The sequence below is a fragment of the Parasteatoda tepidariorum genome, chromosome 10 (assembly GCF_043381705.1).
Source record: "Parasteatoda tepidariorum isolate YZ-2023 chromosome 10, CAS_Ptep_4.0, whole genome shotgun sequence".
NCBI classification, from domain to species: domain Eukaryota; kingdom Metazoa; phylum Arthropoda; class Arachnida; order Araneae; family Theridiidae; genus Parasteatoda; species Parasteatoda tepidariorum.
Window position 1 is genome coordinate 87,414,886 of NC_092213.1, and position 18,889 is coordinate 87,433,774.

Here is an 18,889-nt window from a genome sequence, read left to right on the forward strand (position 1 = left end):
TATTATATATATATATATATATATATATATATATAAATTTATTAATAAAAAGGCAAGAAAAATAAAAAAAAATTTTATTGAATGAATTTTAATAATCAAGGTATTTAATATGTTGGAAAATATGTTTTATGTTACTAAGTTTACTGATGAAAATATTTGCTGTTCATAGCACCAATTTTGAGATAAAAATTATCATATTTGCCACCAACATAACTAAATATGCGTGCGGCCCTTTGTTAGTCAACCTGCTGTGCAATTGGCCCTTCACTCAAAAAGGTTGTGCACTCCTAGTATATATTCTTTTTTGTGTTGATAAGAAAAAACTTAATTAGATAAAAAAAAACTTTTTCAATTTTATAAACGTTGCATTTGCATATAGAATAGAAATTAAGTACAAAAAAAAGGAAAATAACTGCATGTTGAGGGAAAAAAATTCCGATAATTTCTTCTACCGGCAATTACATGTTTACAACAGCAAATGAAAAAAGCCTAGCCAATCATCTTCTACCTGCAATCACATGTTTGCAACAGCAAATGAAAAAAGCCTAGCCAAACATCCTCTACCTGCAATCACATGTTTGCAACAGCAAATGAGAAAAGACTGGCCAAACATCTTCTACCTGCAATCACATGTTTGCAACAGCAAATGAAAAAAGACTGGCCAAACACTTGTAGACCGTGACATCACTGACGTAAGTTGAATGCATGAGAAGGTTATGTCACCAAAAACGAGTTTTATAAAATGGATGATCTAAACTTTATTACAATCGATCAAAATACGATCAAGCAAAAAAAAAAAAAAAAAAAAAAAAAAAAAAAACAGCACTTTTTTAGTATTTGTTCATTTAACTTGTGGTCTCCTTTCATGCTTTCAACTTTTACAAAAAAAAATGCATAATCTTAAACTTTTAATAAACAAAAGAATAATAAAAATTTATGTTTAATTTCTTTAAATCAGCTATTTAATTTCTTTAAATCAATCATTCTATTCCCATTATGTGTAGGTGTCTTCTGAGGATGCAGTGACCAGTAAGAAGACCCATGATCTTCCTTAAACTGTTTCTATTAAGCTTTAAGAGCTCCTTTTGACGTACACTAGGACAGTCGCAATTCAGCTCCTTAGCTTGTCTCTGACCGTCAGCAACGCTCCATTGCTCATGGGCAATCTTGGCGTAGAGCTTGAAAATGGATGCCCTAAATGAGGTGGGAGAAATTCCCAGCGCAGGTTCAGGACCCCAGAAAATTGCATTAGAGCCAGCCCGTGCTGCTTCATCAGTTAGCTCCTTTCCACCAATACCCATATTCATATATCCAGGTACTCAATGCAGGGATACCTTGTTATGAGCGGACAGGTCGCAGAGGACCGAGAAGCATTCCCACTCTAACAAAGAGATGAATTTACACTTTGACAGTGATAGGAAAGCAGCCTGACTGTCAGAACAGAAATTTGAAAATTTGTGGGAGGTTATAAAAATTGTTCTTATCCTCTCTCATGGTAAAGCAACAGTCAAAGGGGGTTTTCAGTCAATAAAAGCTTATTGGTTGAAAACCTCACTGAAGACTATCATTTCACAAAGGCGTGTGTATGATTATGTTTCATTTATAAATGGAATAAAAAACATAGACATTAATGAAAAAATGCTAGATGCTTTAAAAGGATCTAGAACAAGATGGAGACATGCATTAGAAGCCAAAACAAAAAAGAAAAACTAAGAGAATAAAAAAGCTGAAATTTCTAGAAAAATAATAAAAGAAAAGAATTTGAAATTAAGAAAATCTAAATTGACAAAAACTGCTGCAACAGAACTGGATGTTCTTGATTCAGAAATTGTCAAACAACAAAATATGTTGAGAAATATTATATAACATAGCCCCTGAGTTTCTCGGGAAGCTTACAGTATTACAGAAATAAATTTAAAAATACTGAATAAAAAAGTTATTTTTGATTTTATTTTTCTCACAAGTTGCATAATTTTTCTATCTGAATTTTTATTTGTATATAATTAACTTTTCTTGACTTTTTTCCCTTTTATATTTCAATATTATCTTTTAAAAGAAAAGTTAGTTTGAAGTGAATTGGTGATTTTTAAAAATTAATATCTTAATGTAAGAAATGTTTTCGTATGTTTTAAGAGTAAATATTATTTGAGGATACTGATACATATCTCGCAGATTTGATTAACTCTTTATATCCTGACGACACTCATGCATTTGGTTCCACTTAACATTAAATAAAATAATGTATCCATAATCCAACGGATTTTCTTGGATCTTTTTATTTAAACAGTTTTCGTNACAAATGTTTTCGTATGTTTTAAGAGTAAATATTATTTGAGGATACTGATACATATCTCGCAGATTTGATTAACTCTTTATATCCTGACGACACTCATGCATTTGGTTCCACTTAACATTAAATAAAATAATGTTTCCATAATCCAACGGATTTTCTTGGATCTTTTTATTTAAACAGTTTTCGTATCTAACTGCAAAAACACACTAAAAGTTTAATCAATCATGATAATTAAAAATATGTTTCACAAGTTTTCTGAAAATATAATTTGGGATATAAAGTGTTTTTACGCAATTCCACTTTAATATATAAGTGTTTATCCTATTCAATATTAATAATTGTTTTCTCGAAATAATGTAGGAACCCTGCCCTGGGCAACTAAACACACTTTGTACGTTTCAATTTCACCTTTTTCATTTAAATAACCCAACCCAGCGATTTCCCAAAATTCTTTTATTTTTAGAAATTGCTACCAAATCCCTTCTTTCGCTCATAGTATTAGTTTCATCAAACATGGATAATTTCCAATTTTTAACTTTGGGACATTTTAAGCAGTCTTTATGATTTTTAGGAGTTCTAACTTTGGGAGATTTTAAGTCACTTTAAGTTAAAAATTAACTTTTAGGAATTTTTACTTAAGTATGATTTGCTTCATATTTCATGTTGTGCTTCACCTAATAATTGGGAACTTTACAAGAATAAAGACATTTTTGCCTCTGAAAACCCTCATCAAACTGTTTATTATTACTTTTGCGGTGATTTTCAACATCGTCATAGGATCTTAATCTCATGTTTACACCTTCAATATTATGATAGATATCAGTTCTACTATTATCTTGACACTGGCCAGTTAGCGTGCCTGACTGCAAAGCCAATGGCTGCGGGTTCGAAATCCGCTTTGGGCATGGATGTTTCTCTCTCTCTGTGTTGTCTTCTGATCTGTGAATGTATGAATGTGGACCACCCTATTAACGGGTATTTGTGGCAATGTGGCGTAGGTAATGTTGCTCGCCTTCGTGACTTTGGTTCACAGGTGCCCACTGAGTAGCGATAAATAAGCAACATTTCCGGCATCTTCTAAGGCGAAGAACGAAAGTTCAGTGCCTGCCTTTATTTTTAAAAAACTACTATCTTGACGTGGTTTCTAATTCGCAAAATATTTTTAATTCGTATTAAATCAGGCTTTACATGAAGTACTTTTGTTTAAATTGGTATGTTCTGGTATAAAACTTGCAAAATTACGTTTACTAGGTTTGGTGCCCAGTGCGGCTTCCATTAACTGTGGTGATACAACTTGATTGCACACACATAGTCATTATATTTCTTCAAAACTCTGTATTTGTATGCACTTTCAAACTAAAAATAAATGATTGAACACTATTAATGTGTGCCACTGTGTAAATTCCCAGTACAACACTGAATCACTGGCTGCTGTCAGATCAGCCTGCATGAGGACCGAGGGTGCACAGTCCTCGTTAAACTATTCTAAAGTAAAGTGTCCGCTCGCAGGAGCCATCCCCTCTGCGGAGGATCAAAATGGCGGTGGAATGTCTTGGGGGGGTCCCTTAAACGTGCTTTTTTCTTTTGGTGTTTTTGAAAAGTGCTTAATTTTCCCTTTTCTAAAATTATATTTTTCCTTCACCTTGTTAATTTTCGCTACAAATTATCCAGAAAGATACTGTTCACATTGTTCTATTGAACGTTTTCACGATTAATTCAACCCCAATCTATTTGGGCGCATCGTCTGTCCTTTACGTATGAAAACGCCATTCGATTTACATGATTCGAAAATTTTGACAATTGTCAAAAGCAATACCAAAAGTTTTTTTTGTTGTTTTTGACATGACAAGTAAACCAGATAAAACCGTCAATTGTCAAAAACTTTCCAACCCTATCTAATTATATTTTTTTTAAAGTGCTTAACAATATTATTTGAGTGCTTGAAAGGTGCTTATTTTTTGTTGAATAATTTGGCTACGCACCCTGTTATAGTTAAAAGATTTTTAAAAAAATATTGTATGTAGAAAAAGTTTAAAAAAAAAAAAAAAGAAACATTTAGTTCAGATCCAAAAGTTAGTGTTTGTTTGTGAACTTTTCAGGGTCTTTATGCGATGTCCATGAACTGTATGGAAGCTGCAGAAGCACAGTTTGGAACGGTTGTGAGGGTGAGTCAAAATTGTTTCGTTCTTTTTGTATTTTTTAGGGCAGTGATTCTCAACCACTGCTCCGCCAAATTTTAGAAATGATGTCGTAAAAATTATAATGCTTTTTTTTATGACGAGCTAAGTTTAAATTAAAGAAAAGTGTGTATATACTTTTTATACTTTTTCCATGCTTTATCAGCATGAACATCATCATTGGTGATAGTCTCTCTGTCTCTGACAATCCTAAAATGTTAAAAAAAAAAAAAGTTTTCGCAAAATTAATGACTATTACAATTATTAATTAACAAAAGAAAGCAAGCTAAATATTAACTTACAAAAGTAAATTAAAGCTAACAGTTAAAATAAGCTATGCAATTAATGGTTTAAAAAAAAACAAATTAACAGAGGATAACTAACAAAAAAAATTATTAATAATTCGCGAAAAAACAAGTTGACAAGGAATCACAAAAAAATACAATTAATGTAAAAAAAAACTAACAATTAATAACTATAAAAAACAAGCTAACAATTAATAAATAGTAAAAAAAAACAGTTAACTTGTAATTAATTCCTTGATAAATATTTTATTTCACATTAAAAATTATTATCATAAACTATTTTACACAGTGTATTATGGGTAAGTAAACAGCTTATAAACTTATTTTTTTCTTTGTATGCCATCAAACAACAAGCTATCCATTAATAAATTGCAAATAAAAACAGTTAACTTGTAATTAATTCCTTAATAAACATACTGTTGTTTTTATAGTATACATATACAGGGATGCGATTCCTCTGCGAATTCGCTGATTTCCGCATCTTTTCTTCAGATTTTTCCATTTCCCCCACTAATTTCGGCAAAAAAATTTTTTTGAGCAAGTTAAAATATTTTATGAGGATTTTAATTTTCTGCGGATCGAAAGTATTGAAATCCTCATTCCTTCCTTTGAAGTTTCTCTAAAAATCATTTCCTTGGGATAAAACTGGTTGACCTTAATATAGGGTTGAGATTTTTTCACTTTTGCCTCTCGAATTTCAGCCTTTTTATCAAAAACGCCGATTCTCTAAAAGTTTCTTTTTTTTATATATAAATATCTCGCTTTTTCCTTTATTTATTTATTTTTTTTAAATAATTTTTTTTTTTGAAAATTCAGTTATTGAAATAAAATAATTATATTTATTTACGATTTCCAAAGATAAGCAGAAAATTACAACTAAGTCCTACCTAATAACCCTTCCTCATTTTTACTTATTTTAGCGATTTTCTCCCCTTTTACGCACAGAAAATAAGATTTTTTCTGTATTTTTATTCGTCCGCCTGATTGCTCGCATTTTCGCAATGTAGACGTCGTGACCCTGTTGTCAGGCGTGAAACCAAACGAAAAAAAAAATAGAGGTAGACAATATTTATTTGCTCATTCAGTTAATCTTGTAAATTTTTATTTATTTTGTCGAAACAAAAACAATACAAACAAGCCTTTTGGAAATCTCAAGTTCAATAGACTCTGCAAATATCTCGATTCTTATTCACGCGATTTTAATATCAATCATCGATTTTCGTATTTACCTGATTTAAAAATTGAGCGTTTTGATTCTTATTCAGACGATTTAAATATCGTAGATTGCAATTCTTATTTACGAGATTTAAAAATCCAATATCGCGATTTGTGTTTCCTCGCTTTTAAAACCCTATGTAGCCATTTGTATTTACGCGAGCTTAAAATCCAATGTCGTGATTCGTTTTTGCGGTTGTAATATTAAACATCGATTTTCCTATTTATATGCGCTTTAAAAATTAGACATTGTGATTTGTATTCACTCGATTTAAAAATTATGCATTGTGATTCGTATTTACGTGATTTAAAAATTACGCATCATGATTTGTATTTCTGCATTTTTAAAAATTCGATATAGAGTTTCATATTCACATGATTTAAAAGCCTCATATTAGGATTCATATTCTCTCAATTTAAAGTCATGCATGTGATTCATATTGATAAAATTTTAAAATTAATCATTGGGTTTTATAATCACATGGTTTACAAGCTCAAAGAATGGAACTTTTTTCTCAAATTTTTCTCACGATTTTTTTCTCAAATTTTGTTTTCTCAAATTTTGTATATTTGTTGTTTTTTTTTTCAAATTTTTGTTTTCTCAAATTTTGTTCACATACGTGTGTATGTATGTATGCATGCATGTATGTACATCTACTGTATGTATGTACGTATGTACTTCTACTGTACATAAATGCATGCATTTATGTACAGTAGAGTCCCGATTAACCGAGCTATCAAATAATTCACACATCTTTTTTTTTTCTAGTTTATTTTTTATTCTTAAAACTACCGCCGAAAAAAATTCTGAATTTTATCTTCCAAGCACTCAATAAAACAAGCTGAAGGACAACACGAGATTACCGATGAAATAATCGTTAATATCATCAATAAAGAAAATGAATCTAGCGAAGATGATGAAGACAGTGACGATAAAAATCAGCATTTAAAAATCTCTCAACATAAAAAAAATCTGCATAAAAACTATCGAAAGTGCTATTGAATATATGGAACAACAAGAGGAGGCGACACCAGCTTTCCTGTTTATCCCTTAAAAAATGGCAAAATATGTCAAAATAATGTAAAACAAAGAACGATTAAGGACTTAAAACTCTAACAGGAACGAGTAAAAACTCTTTAATTCTCGTTAAGTATGCTCTTTAAGTGCTTTGAAGTAAGATTTTAATAATAATAAAAATTGTATGTGGTGGACTCGTATAAATTTTGCATCTGTTAAATAAATTACATTTATACCTATTCTTTTTTTTTCTCTCCATTTTTATACTCTTTCTTTTAACCGAGTTTTTCGGTTATCCGAGTTAGTCGCGGTCCACATTAACTCGAATAATCGCAACTTTACTGTATACGAGGGCGTTTCGAAAAGTAAAGATACAATGGATCGCATTCCTTAAAAAAAACATTTATTAGAAAACGTCAGTTACATCTTATTAACTCGATTATTTATTATTTTTCGACATAATCATCCCCGTTATCCAAACATTTGTTAAGTCAGTGCACAAGCTTTTGTATCCCACAGTCATAGAAGGTTGCCGCCTGTTGTCGGAACCACATTTCAACTTCATCTTTGATCTCATCATCATCGTGGAATGATTTTCCACCAAGATGTGACTTCAGGTAAAGGAATAAATGGAAGTCGCTGGGCGCAAGGTCCGGGCTGTATGGCGGATGGTTCAATACTTGCCATTTGCATTGTTTGAGTAGTGCTTTGGTTACGAGCGTTGTCATGAACCAAGCGGACTCCACTTGTCAGCATTCCCCTGCGCTTGTTTTGAATTGCCCTTCAAAGACGCTTCAAAGTCTGGCAATATGCGGCAGCATTAATTGTCGTTCCGGGAGGCATAAATTCCAACAGAAGAATGCCTTGTCTGTCCCAAAAAACAGAAGCCATAATTTTTTTTGTTGCTGAAATCGAAATTTTGAATTTCTTGGCTTTGGGTGAATTTGAATGGCGCCATTGCATTAATTGTTGCTTGGATTCAAGTGTATGGTGATAAGCCCACGTCTCGTCACCTGTCACAATGTGATCAAGGAACTCATCACCTGCTTCTGCATAGCGTGTGAGGAAGTCGAGTGCAAAGCCCATCCTTTTCTTTTTGTGTTCTTCTGTTAACATTTTTGGAACCCAGCGCGCACACAATTTCCTGTACCCTAACTTGACAGTCACAACTTCATAAAGAGTTGTCATTGACACTTCCGGTATGATCTGACGCAATTCTTTCAATTTGAGACGTCTATTCGCACGAATTGCTTCCTCNAATCGTTTTTTGATAGCTTCGTATTTCTCAGTGTTAGGAGGTTTTAAAACAATATCGCTAATCGAACTTAAAACATCTGAGTCGACCGCTGCAAGTACGTAATTAAACTTTGTATCATCGGTGGAAATTTTAGCCAAACTGAATTGTGCTTCTAGCCGGACAAACCACAAGGCGGGATTTGATTTCCAAAACGGAGGTGGTTTGACTGCCACGTGAGCAATTTGATTTTCGTCTAGAGTTTCGTTAGGCATTGCGGAATGTTTAAACAAATTAAAAGAAAATTCTCAAATAAGTCGTGAATTTAGTTAACAAATTTGATTATTGATTATTATTAAAAATAATGTAAAAATTGAAGAACGCGAACATTGCTATAACAAAAATGCCATGTTTAGTGAGAAGTAAAAATAACTATTAAATTAGACGGTAATAAAAAATAAAAAAAGCCACACAAGAAAATAAAAGTTACCGCGTGATACCCCTAGTGGAAACCAATTTAAAAAAATAAACTTACTGAAATTGTTGAAACGCCATATCCTGAGTTGATGTTGAACGCGTGTTCGAAAAAAGGGTCACCAATTTGGTAAATTGAGTTTTATAAGCATTAAAGCAAATTACCAATTAAAGTTTGAAGAATAAATTTTAATTTAAACATAATTAATTACAAATAAATACAGAAAGTTAAAAATGAAATTAGGATCATTGTACAGCCATGCTTCACCGACCGTGCCACGAGCTAAAATGTGAATATCCTCGGTTGCTTGTAGAAAAACTGGTTTTACGTGACTCCTGCAAGTTGAAGTAAAAGTTCTTTTTTTGCATCACCAAGTGAAGGTGAGATTACAGGGCCAGGGCACTGCCGCAAACTAATTTTTTTGTTGTGTTCCGTCTTTCAAAATCGTTAAAAGTGTGCTGCGACAAAAAAAAAGTTTGAGAATCACTGCTTTAGGGCAGTGTTTCCCAAAATGTGGTACGCATACCCCCCACGGGTACGGGAACAGTTTAGCGGGGGTACGCGTTCTTATGCGAAATATCTTGCAGCAAACAAAAATTTCGCAGAATTTTATTTAAAAACAAAGCTAGCCATAAAAATTTACGATTACATATTTTTCTATTGGCTATTTTTTGCAGAGTTAATAAATAATAATTAGTGGTGTCAACAGCCAGTTGTGATTTTTAACTTTTGTTCAATTTTTGAATAGTAAAAAATGAATTCATTTTTTTATTAGTGGTACAGAGTGTTATGAAAAATTTAGAAAGGGTACACAAAAGTCATAAATTCGGGAAACACTGCTTTAGGGTAACACTGGAAAATGGGATATTAGGAAATGTTTTTATTTGCACTCTTGAGCACAGGAAAATGTTTTCCCTCCTGCTGGAAGTGCCTGTATGCAGTATCTGTGTTTTTTCTTACAAAATTTCTTAGATAATCTTATTTTTTTTACCTTTCAAGATGATTTTGTAAAAATGAGCAACCTATTTATTATAAACAATTTTATTATTTATTTTTAGAGCTCGACAACCACGGAACTACGCATACTAGCTAGCCTAAATTTAGCTATTGTTTATCTTCGAAGCAAGCGGGATCAAGAACTGGGTGAGCTTTTAGCTCGCTTAAACCCAGAGACGCTGCCTCTTGTGTAAGTAATCTTTTGTACTTTCTTTTTTTTTTCAAAAGTTGCCCTGAATTGTGCACACACATGGTGATCTATCATTAATAATTTTGCACTTGGTAGTGTTAAAAACTAGCGTTAATTTATGTCTGTCATGTATTGTTATAATTATGCCAGAAAGGCAGAACTTGATATCTATGGAAGAAATGCCTTTTGATATCCATAGAAAATTTTATCTTCAATTGACAATAATTTTTTATGACAAAAAGAAAATATTTGAATTTACATTTTTTTTTTTAATTTAAAAAATAAAAAATGTTTAAATGAGTTATTTTTTTAAAAATTTTTAATTTTTTCTTGATATACATTGTTTTATACCTTTATTACTTTTCAGTCAGTACTTCTCCATGGTGCGTAGCGTTTTTAAAAAGCACTTAAAGGTGCTTATTTTTGATTTTCGTTATTTAAACGCCCTTAAAGGTGCGCTTTTCACGGGGTGTTTTTAAAAAGTGCATCATTTTCCTTTTTCAAAATTGAGATTTGTTTTCGTCCCCACGTTGATTTCCACCCCGTATAATGCAAAAGCGTGCTTTTCACATTGTTCTATTCAACGTTTTCACAATCCATTTTGGCGTACAGTCGGTTCGTAGCTTATGAAAGCGCCCATCATTTTACATGTTTGAAGAAATACTTGCGAGTCCGTATGTGCGTCTACTGAGCTGGTTTCGACGAGATTATTGCCTTCTCTTGTGCAACTGTGCTGCATTTTGCAAGATATTCTCCAATTTCAGACTCCATTTTCCACCCTTTGATATCGAACCGAAAAATCTCTCAATCATTTTGTAACAGCTAATATAATCAAGAAAAGAGTCCTTTGTCAGAAACTAGTTATTTTTATCACGATCATGTAAAGTCTTTTAAAATTATTTTGCAATTTGTTAATGTATATAGTGCTTAAAAAGTACTGAAAAGGTGCTTATTTTTTGTTGAAAGATTTGGCTACGCACCCTGTTCTTTATAAATTTTCAGTTCATTTTACCTAGAAAAAAAGGAAGTGTCTTGTTCGATTTTTAACCATCCCTCCATATTATAGTCTTGTTAAACATTGAGTTGTTAGTAAACAATATTCAATATTGGCTAGCAAAAGGTAATGTATAAATATGAAAAGGGTATCCGCGCACCTGGAAAGTCATGAAAAATCATGGAAAGTCATGAATTTCAGTATTGAACAAAATTTGTCATGATTTTTACCATTTTTTAAAAAAAATCATGGATTTAGGTGTCCGAAAAATCTTATTTTTAAAATAGAATCCCCCCCCCCAATTTCATCCTGTTCCAAATATCTGAATTCCTAACAAAATCACCACCCCTTCATATTTTATTAGAATATTAAATAATTTTATCATGTTCTTTAAAAATTATGGTGTTCTTTCAAAAAATGAAAGAAAAAACATTATTTCTAGAGCGAATCATCTTTTAAACTTCTGAGATTTAAGAATTTGTATAATTTTTTTTTTTTTAATTTTATCAATTCAAAATTCTAGTTGAAGCAAACCAGTCATTGGTGAATTTTTTTTATTCTGAAATGAGAACAGAAAAGTCAGGAATATTTCTTTCCTTTCTGATGAACAAGAAAAGTATATTTAGAATATAATTCTGCAGAAAAAAAAGGGAAAACAATTATTTGCTTTTGTATTTTTTCAGCTATTTTATTGTTTCAACTCTTTCTTTATTCTGTTTTTTAAATTTAAAATCTTTACATATGAAGATGCAGAGTATAACAGTTTTGGTTATACCTATCATTTCAATTAATGTTATTATCATGCTTTTTTAAATTTATTGTTACGTTTTTGTTGGAGAAAATAGTAACTTCGTTAAGTCCTGAAAAATTCTTGGAATTGGTAATAGAAAATCATGAAAAGTCATGAATGTGAAAATCTGAAATGTAGCAGATACCTTGTACGAAGAAAAAAATGAATAGGATTTGGTTAAGGTGATTTTTTGGTCACTTATTTATCTATATGATCTATAATTGTTTTCAAAGTGAGCAAAAAAAAATGTCATTTGTCAATGTCATTTGTCTAACAATCTGTTCAAATTCTACATTGCCTCCTCATAAGTAGTAAAATTTTCCATTTTTTTTATAAAGATGCAATTGCGGAATATTTTATCTGAAAAACAGGGAAACCGAAAAACTAAGAAATTTTTTGCTTGGTTTTTCCACAATTTTGAACAAGAATGATTGAAACTGTGGCGTAACTACCACTACAAATATTAAATACAAATCACTAGTATTTAAGATATGTTAGCGAGCTCATATCACGTCACCATTGAAGGGATTTAATTATAGACTATGTCAACCTTCATCTATCACGTCCGGGTCACCAATGTGTGGAATTAATTTTAGACTATGTTAACTTGATTCTATCTGAAGGTACCTTTTGATATATCAAGGTTGACATAGTCTATAATTAAATCCCTTCAAAACAAAACGCAAAATTTCCAATCATCGTTGAAGTTCAGTCTTTGATTTCTAAGAGAGAAATGAAAAGGATGAGAAATAAAAAAAAATTATCCCTATACTTTACTTTGTAAAAAGTGCAAAAAGCATGGTTTTTTATTGGAAAACAAAATACATTTATTTTTTAATACAGTAGAGAATCAATAATTCAGTAGTGAACTGTACGGTACAGGGCTCGAAATAACTCAGAAATTTTACCCGTCCCCGTGGACAGCTTGTCCAAAAATGTACCCGTCCTCCTTTGAAACTAACCCGTCGCTTCTAAATAAATAAAAATATAATTTTCTCTTATTTATTACAAACATTTATATAAATTGCACTTTTTACTATATTAGTAGGTACTAGGATTACAAATACTAGGATTACATTATACAGTGATAAAAGAAATACTAAGTTACTAATAGTAAAACCTAGTATTTCTTTTATGAAATAATTTATTTCTTTTATGAAATAATTTAAAAGACGAAGTTCAAGTTATCTGGAATGTCAATTTATCCGAGGGTACTACGTTTTTTAAATGAATCAAATATGACGTTTGCCAGTTCCACAATCAAGCCAATGATTTACAGAAGTTTCTGCACAGAAATCAGAAGGGGGTTTTCCATTTAGGTACATTTTCATAATTGCGTTTAATGCTTTTTGTTTAAAACCAGTACGTCATGTGTTTTTTTGTAAGTTCATTGCTGAAAAGCCCATTTCAACCGCTTCAGTACTCCCAGACAGAGAAAACATCAATTCCACCATACGCAGTTTGTTGCTGTATTTCTAGATTAGAGGGTCATTTTAGAAGTGAGGTGGTAGACTTCTGTAAGATAACAAAAATTGAAAATGTATCACGAACATTAACGGGAAAATGGCCGTCCACGCGGACGTCAGATTCGAGAAATCGTTGTCCACGGGGAATTTTTGACCTCCGAGGACTACCTGTTTTTCGAGCCCTGGTACGGTATAAAGCTTTTTATGCAGTTTCAAGAAAACTTTGCCACCATTTTACACTGAGTCATCCATGAAGCTGAGTAGTAGACCCTATTTATTGAAACATAAAGGGCAGCAGACTTGGATAAGATTAAGTTTAAATCTCAATTAAAAAACTTTCTGCAAGGAAATTATTGACTCTTTTAACTAGTTGCATTCTTTCTTAATTATGACAAAATTTGTTTGAAAATCACTAAATTTATCAAAACTACTTTATTTTTACAAAGTATTTAAATCTTTTTTTTTTTTTTAAATGGCACCCTGGAATAGATGTGTTTCAATTAAACCACCATTTAACAAGACGTGATGAGAGTTTAAAAAAACCCGTAATGTCTGCTAAAGGCTATAGTGTAATTAAATGACAAGTTTTTCAATTGAATGCCAAAAGGCAAAAGTTTGTAGCCTGTAGAAAAAAAAATAATTGCTGTCCATCGAATTTTAGATGGCTTAAAATAAAATGGAATGATGTGATTGTGTGCAGCTTTGCGAAGCAGAGAGAGAAATATTTTCCTCAAACCAGTCTGTACTAGATTGATTGCAAGGTAGAATGGAGAAATTTTGACTTTTTCTATTTCGGAAATGAACGATTTTGGAAATGAACAAGTTTTCCAATTGAATGCCAAAAAGCAAAAGTTTGTAGTCAATAGTGAAAAAAAAAAAAATTGCTGTCCATCGAATTTTAGATGTCTTAAAATAAAATCGAATGATGTAATTGTGTGCATCTTTGCAAAGCAGGAAGAGAAATATAGTTCTCAAACCAGTATCTACTAGATTGATTGCGAGGTAGAATAGAAAAATTTTGACTTTTTCTGTTTCGGAAATGAACAAGTTTTCCAATTGAATGCCAAAAGGCAAAAGTTTGTAGCCAGTAGAAAAAAAAAACAATTGCTGTCCATCGAATTTTAGATGCCTTAAAATAAAATCGAATGATGTAATTGTGTGCATCTTTGCAAAGCAGGAAGAGAAATATAGTTCTCAAACCAGTATCTACTAGATTGATTGCGAGGTAGAATAGAAAAATTTTGACTTTTTCTGTTTCGGAAATGAACAAGTTTTCCAATTGAATGCCAAAAGGCAAAAGTTTGTAGCCAGTAGAAAAAAAAAACAATTGCTGTCCATCGAATTTTAGATGCCTTAAAATAAAATCGAATGATGTAATTGTGTGCATCTTTGCAAAGCAGGAAGAGAAATATAGTTCTCAAACCAGTATCTACTAGATTGATTGCGAGGTAGAATAGAAAAATTTTGACTTTTTCTGTTTCGGAAATGAACAAGTTTTCCAATTGAATGCCAAAAGGCAAAAGTTTGTAGCCAGTAGAAAAAAAAAACAATTGCTGTCCATCGAATTTTAGATGCCTTAAAATAAAATCGAATGATGTAATTGTGTGCATCTTTGCAAAGCAGGAAGAGAAATATAGTTCTCAAACCAGTATCTACTAGATTGATTGCGAGGTAGAATAGAAAAATTTTGACTTTTTCTGTTTCGGAAATGAACAAGTTTTCCAATTGAATGCCAAAAGGCAAAAGTTTGTAGCCAGTAGAAAAAAAAAACAATTGCTGTCCATCGAATTTTAGATGCCTTAAAATAAAACGGAATGATGTAATTGTGTGCAGCTTTGCAAAGCAGCGAGAGAAATATTGTCATCAAACCAGTCTCTACTAGATTGATTGCGAGGTAGAATGGAGAAATTTTGACTTTTTCTGTTTCGGAAGTGAACGATTTCGGAAATGAACAAGTTTTCCAATTGAATGCCAAAAGGCAAAAGTTTGTAGTCAATAGAAAAAAAAAATTGCTGTCCATCGAATTTTAGATGCCTTAAAATAAAACGGAATGATGTAATTGTGTGCAGCTTTGCAAAGCAGAGAGAGAAATATTGTCTTCAAACCAGTCTCTACTAGATTGATTGCGAGATAGAATGGAGAAATTTTAACTTTTTCTATTTTGGAAATGAACGATTTCGTTTTTTGCTTAGATTTATCAGCAAGCAGAAGTAAGAAGGAAAATATATCATTAGTAGTGGGCTGCGCCGCCTGCTCGCTAACGCTCGCCAACCCCCGAAAATTGCTACGCAATCCTATATGGTTTGCTTCGCAAACCAAGCTCACTTCGCTCGCTGCTAACTTACGTACATTGCAAATGCACAAAATTCTAAGAATTCAAAACAATCAAATCCATATAACAACTTTTTTTTTAAAAAAAATTAAATCTTTTTAGTAAATGCTAAGTCATTAAAGTAAATTTGAATTCAAATAAATGACATATAATTCGTTAAACCTATTAGAAGTTTGCTATAGTTTAAATTCTTAAAACGTAACAGCACGACTGAGACTCATTTTTCAATGAATAACAATAATAAAACAAATAAATTTGTGATATTAATCTAAAATCGTCAAATAAATTCGTAATTCATAAATTCGTGAAAAAAAGCGCTTTCGACAAAATACTAAAATAGAGATCTATCAACAAAGACTACTCACTTCTGCCTAGCTTAATAGTATGAGATTGCCGATAGGGTATATTTCGGAAGAGATCAAATTTGGTGAGAATGCTCTCTCTGGTTATTTCATTTACCGTTTTTAAAAGCGCTATATGTTGAGCCACCTCAACTATATTTGGCATGTGACATTTTTAGTGGCAATCATTGGTCGATTTTCTAGCGTTGTCATTCGGGGAGTTGTAATGAGGCATTTTTTTTTGTCGCCGTGTAAAAGAAATATATATATAGATTTTTTAATGCATGTAAAATATTTAGTACGTAATGCAATAATTATTTTGTAAAATCTACTTGATCTATTCAGCTATTCTTCTCAAGGACAGTATTAAATGCTGAGTCATTGTGGGTGAGTAGTTATCAACAATCTCCACCCTCGTCTATCCCCATCGTAGAATCGAGTTAACATGTCTCATATACAGTAGGGAATTATATTTTTGTAGTGGTAGATACTCTACAGTCATCATAGTTTTAACTAACACTCAAATCAATGACACTCTTTAACAAATAAAAGATGATTTATTCTATGTTGTTTTCAGGTCCCATAGTTTGAGAGCTGCTGCCTATTACGTACATGGACTCAACGCTTTCTTCCAGGCGCGCTATAATGATGCCAAGTAACGTATCACTCCAATGACCTTTTTTCATGTTGCTTAATGTAGTAGGGAAAAAAAAATTATATTCTTTGAAGACATGTAAGAAATGAAATCATCATAGTCCATCCCCCTCCCAACTTTCTTTCTTTTTATATATAAATCAAATCCTCTGATTTTTCTTTTGTTAGTTAATTTTGACCAAGAACAGCTTTTTCCACTTTTATAAATATTTTCAATTTTTTTTTCTTATTTTTTCTGGAAAATTGTAACATGCATATAATTTAATGCCCAAATATCATATAGCCTGAGGTATGTAAAAATTCTAAGAAGCCTTACATGCCAGGCTGAACATGTAAACATTTAGATAAGGGTACTGTTATACAATACGGTCAAGCTTGGAATTAGTCATGAAAAGTCATGAATTTGAAAATCTAAAATGCAGCAGAATAACAAAACAAAGTACAAAATATAAATGAAATAAACAATGTATAATTTTTAATTTATTTTTACTTCAGATGGTATGATAGCCACCCCCTCGAACCTCCCCCACAGGTTGTTCGAGACATTTTTACTTTTACTTTTAAATTTTTTTCCCCCCCCCCCCAGAAAAAAAAGGATGGGATGTAAATACGACGATGCAAAGAAAAACTTTAATATTTTGTTAAAAAAGTGCCCAAACATAGGTAAAAAAAAGGGGTTTGAAATATAAAAATTTTAAACTGTGTTTTTAACAAAGTGTTCAGTGAATAAATTGCTGACGTTAAAAATGCTGTCATTTTAATGTGATTTAACAAATTACCCTCGGTCAAATTCATCCATTGATTTAACATAGAGTCCAGAACTTTTTAATGAACTAACTTATTTTTAATGTTTATTTGTCCTTTAATTGTTGTTAATACACAGCTGTCAACTCTACTGGATTTTGCCAGTTTCTCCTGGTCTATTGGTTTAATTATAATTCTCCTGGTTTTTGTACATTTTAGAACAGTGGTTTCCAACTGGCGACGTGGATGCCGCATCCGGCCCTCGAAGCCTTTTTTTGTGGCTCACGAACTAAAATATATTAGTTGTCATTTTTTGGGGGGACAATTTTCGTAAAAATCCATATGGGTTTAAAATACTTTTCTCGTTAATAAAAACCTAATTTCTTCATTTCTGTGAAATTTATCATACGAACGGTGCAAAAAAAATTTTTTCTCAGGGTTTGCATCTAAGAAAATATTTATTCAAATACAAAAATAATCGTGCATGTTGCTCTTTTTTATTTAATTTTTTTAATATTTTGTGAATATAATTTAGCATGTGTGTATCAGAAATTTTCTCGAAGAAATTCTCCGATTTAACTTTTTGAAACCACTCATTTTGGACGAAAATATTGACACACACATTTGTATATTTTAAATGTAAATATCTATTCTCTGATGGTTGCAGCAGACAAACCTCAATTTTGTCATTAAACATTTTGTGTGCTATGTAAGTTTTTATACCAACCTTTTTAAAGTTTTATATCTTAACCATTAGTTATCTGTTGCTCATTAATTGTTTAATACATGGGTGCACATTAAAGTTATTGTAGCCCGAATTTTTTGATATGCAATTAAATATTTTTAAAAATCTACTTCTTATTTTAATTTGTAATTCAATACTTTTGTTTTGTACAACTTGGTAAAAATTTGACAGTAATATGTAATGTTCCTTCAAACATAAGAGTCCTATAAAATTTTGATAAAGTTGCGGCCCGCCATTTGATTTGTGTTTTTAATTGTGGCCCCCATCCTCATGTAAGTTGGAAACCCCTGTTTTAGAAAATTCCCTAAAATTTTGTGAATTTCTTAAAAAAATTCCTATTGAAATAGAATTTTTGTACAGATTATTGCTTGCTTGCTAAAATATCTAACTAAGTATGACTAATACATAATGATATAAAAGAATCTCATTTATAAAAATCAGTTCAAAACTTTTTCGTTCTAAAATGTTCAGTTAATTTTTATTCAGAACTCTCCTTTAAATTAATTTTAAAAAATTCTTTTAAGGGGGGACCCCACCCTGAATGTTTCAAAAATTTGAAAAAATTTTATTGCAGTTTTTGAATCTTTGTACCCTTTCTAATGTCTGTCTAAAATGATTTCTCGGTACCTATCTTCATTTGGAACTTATACTGAAAAGTAGAGAGTCGTCGCTAAGCAGATAGAAAGACCCCTTCGGCCGGATTGGGAGGGGCGACATTCTTTTTGTGTCTCATCCATTCTGTTGACTGTATATAGAAACTTATTGTAGGCATTTCATTTGTCGACCATTTTATATATATGAAATTAAACGTTTTCCCCTACCATAAGTCGAAACTTTAAACTCGTTTTTCTCAAAACGCTGTTTTTTGACAAGGCCTAACGTTTTTTCTCATGATCTATACAACGAAATAAACTGTTTTT

At 31.6% G+C, this 18,889-nt stretch overlaps 1 protein-coding gene across 3 annotated transcripts in view; it reads left to right on the forward strand.

The window, feature by feature from the left end:
* Window positions 1-16,481, forward strand: part of LOC107448392 (Mau2 sister chromatid cohesion factor) — a gene marked incomplete at its 3' end in the record, with an annotated part of 57,020 nt that extends 40,539 nt beyond the window's left edge. For all 3 annotated transcript variants that reach the window (XM_071186579.1, XM_071186580.1, XM_071186581.1), the window contains 3 exon segments: window positions 4,393-4,458; window positions 9,776-9,903; window positions 16,404-16,481. In XM_071186579.1, coding sequence (XP_071042680.1) covers window positions 4,393-4,458; window positions 9,776-9,903; window positions 16,404-16,481 — 272 coding nt within the window.
* Between the last annotated feature and the right edge of the window lie 2,408 nt (window positions 16,482-18,889).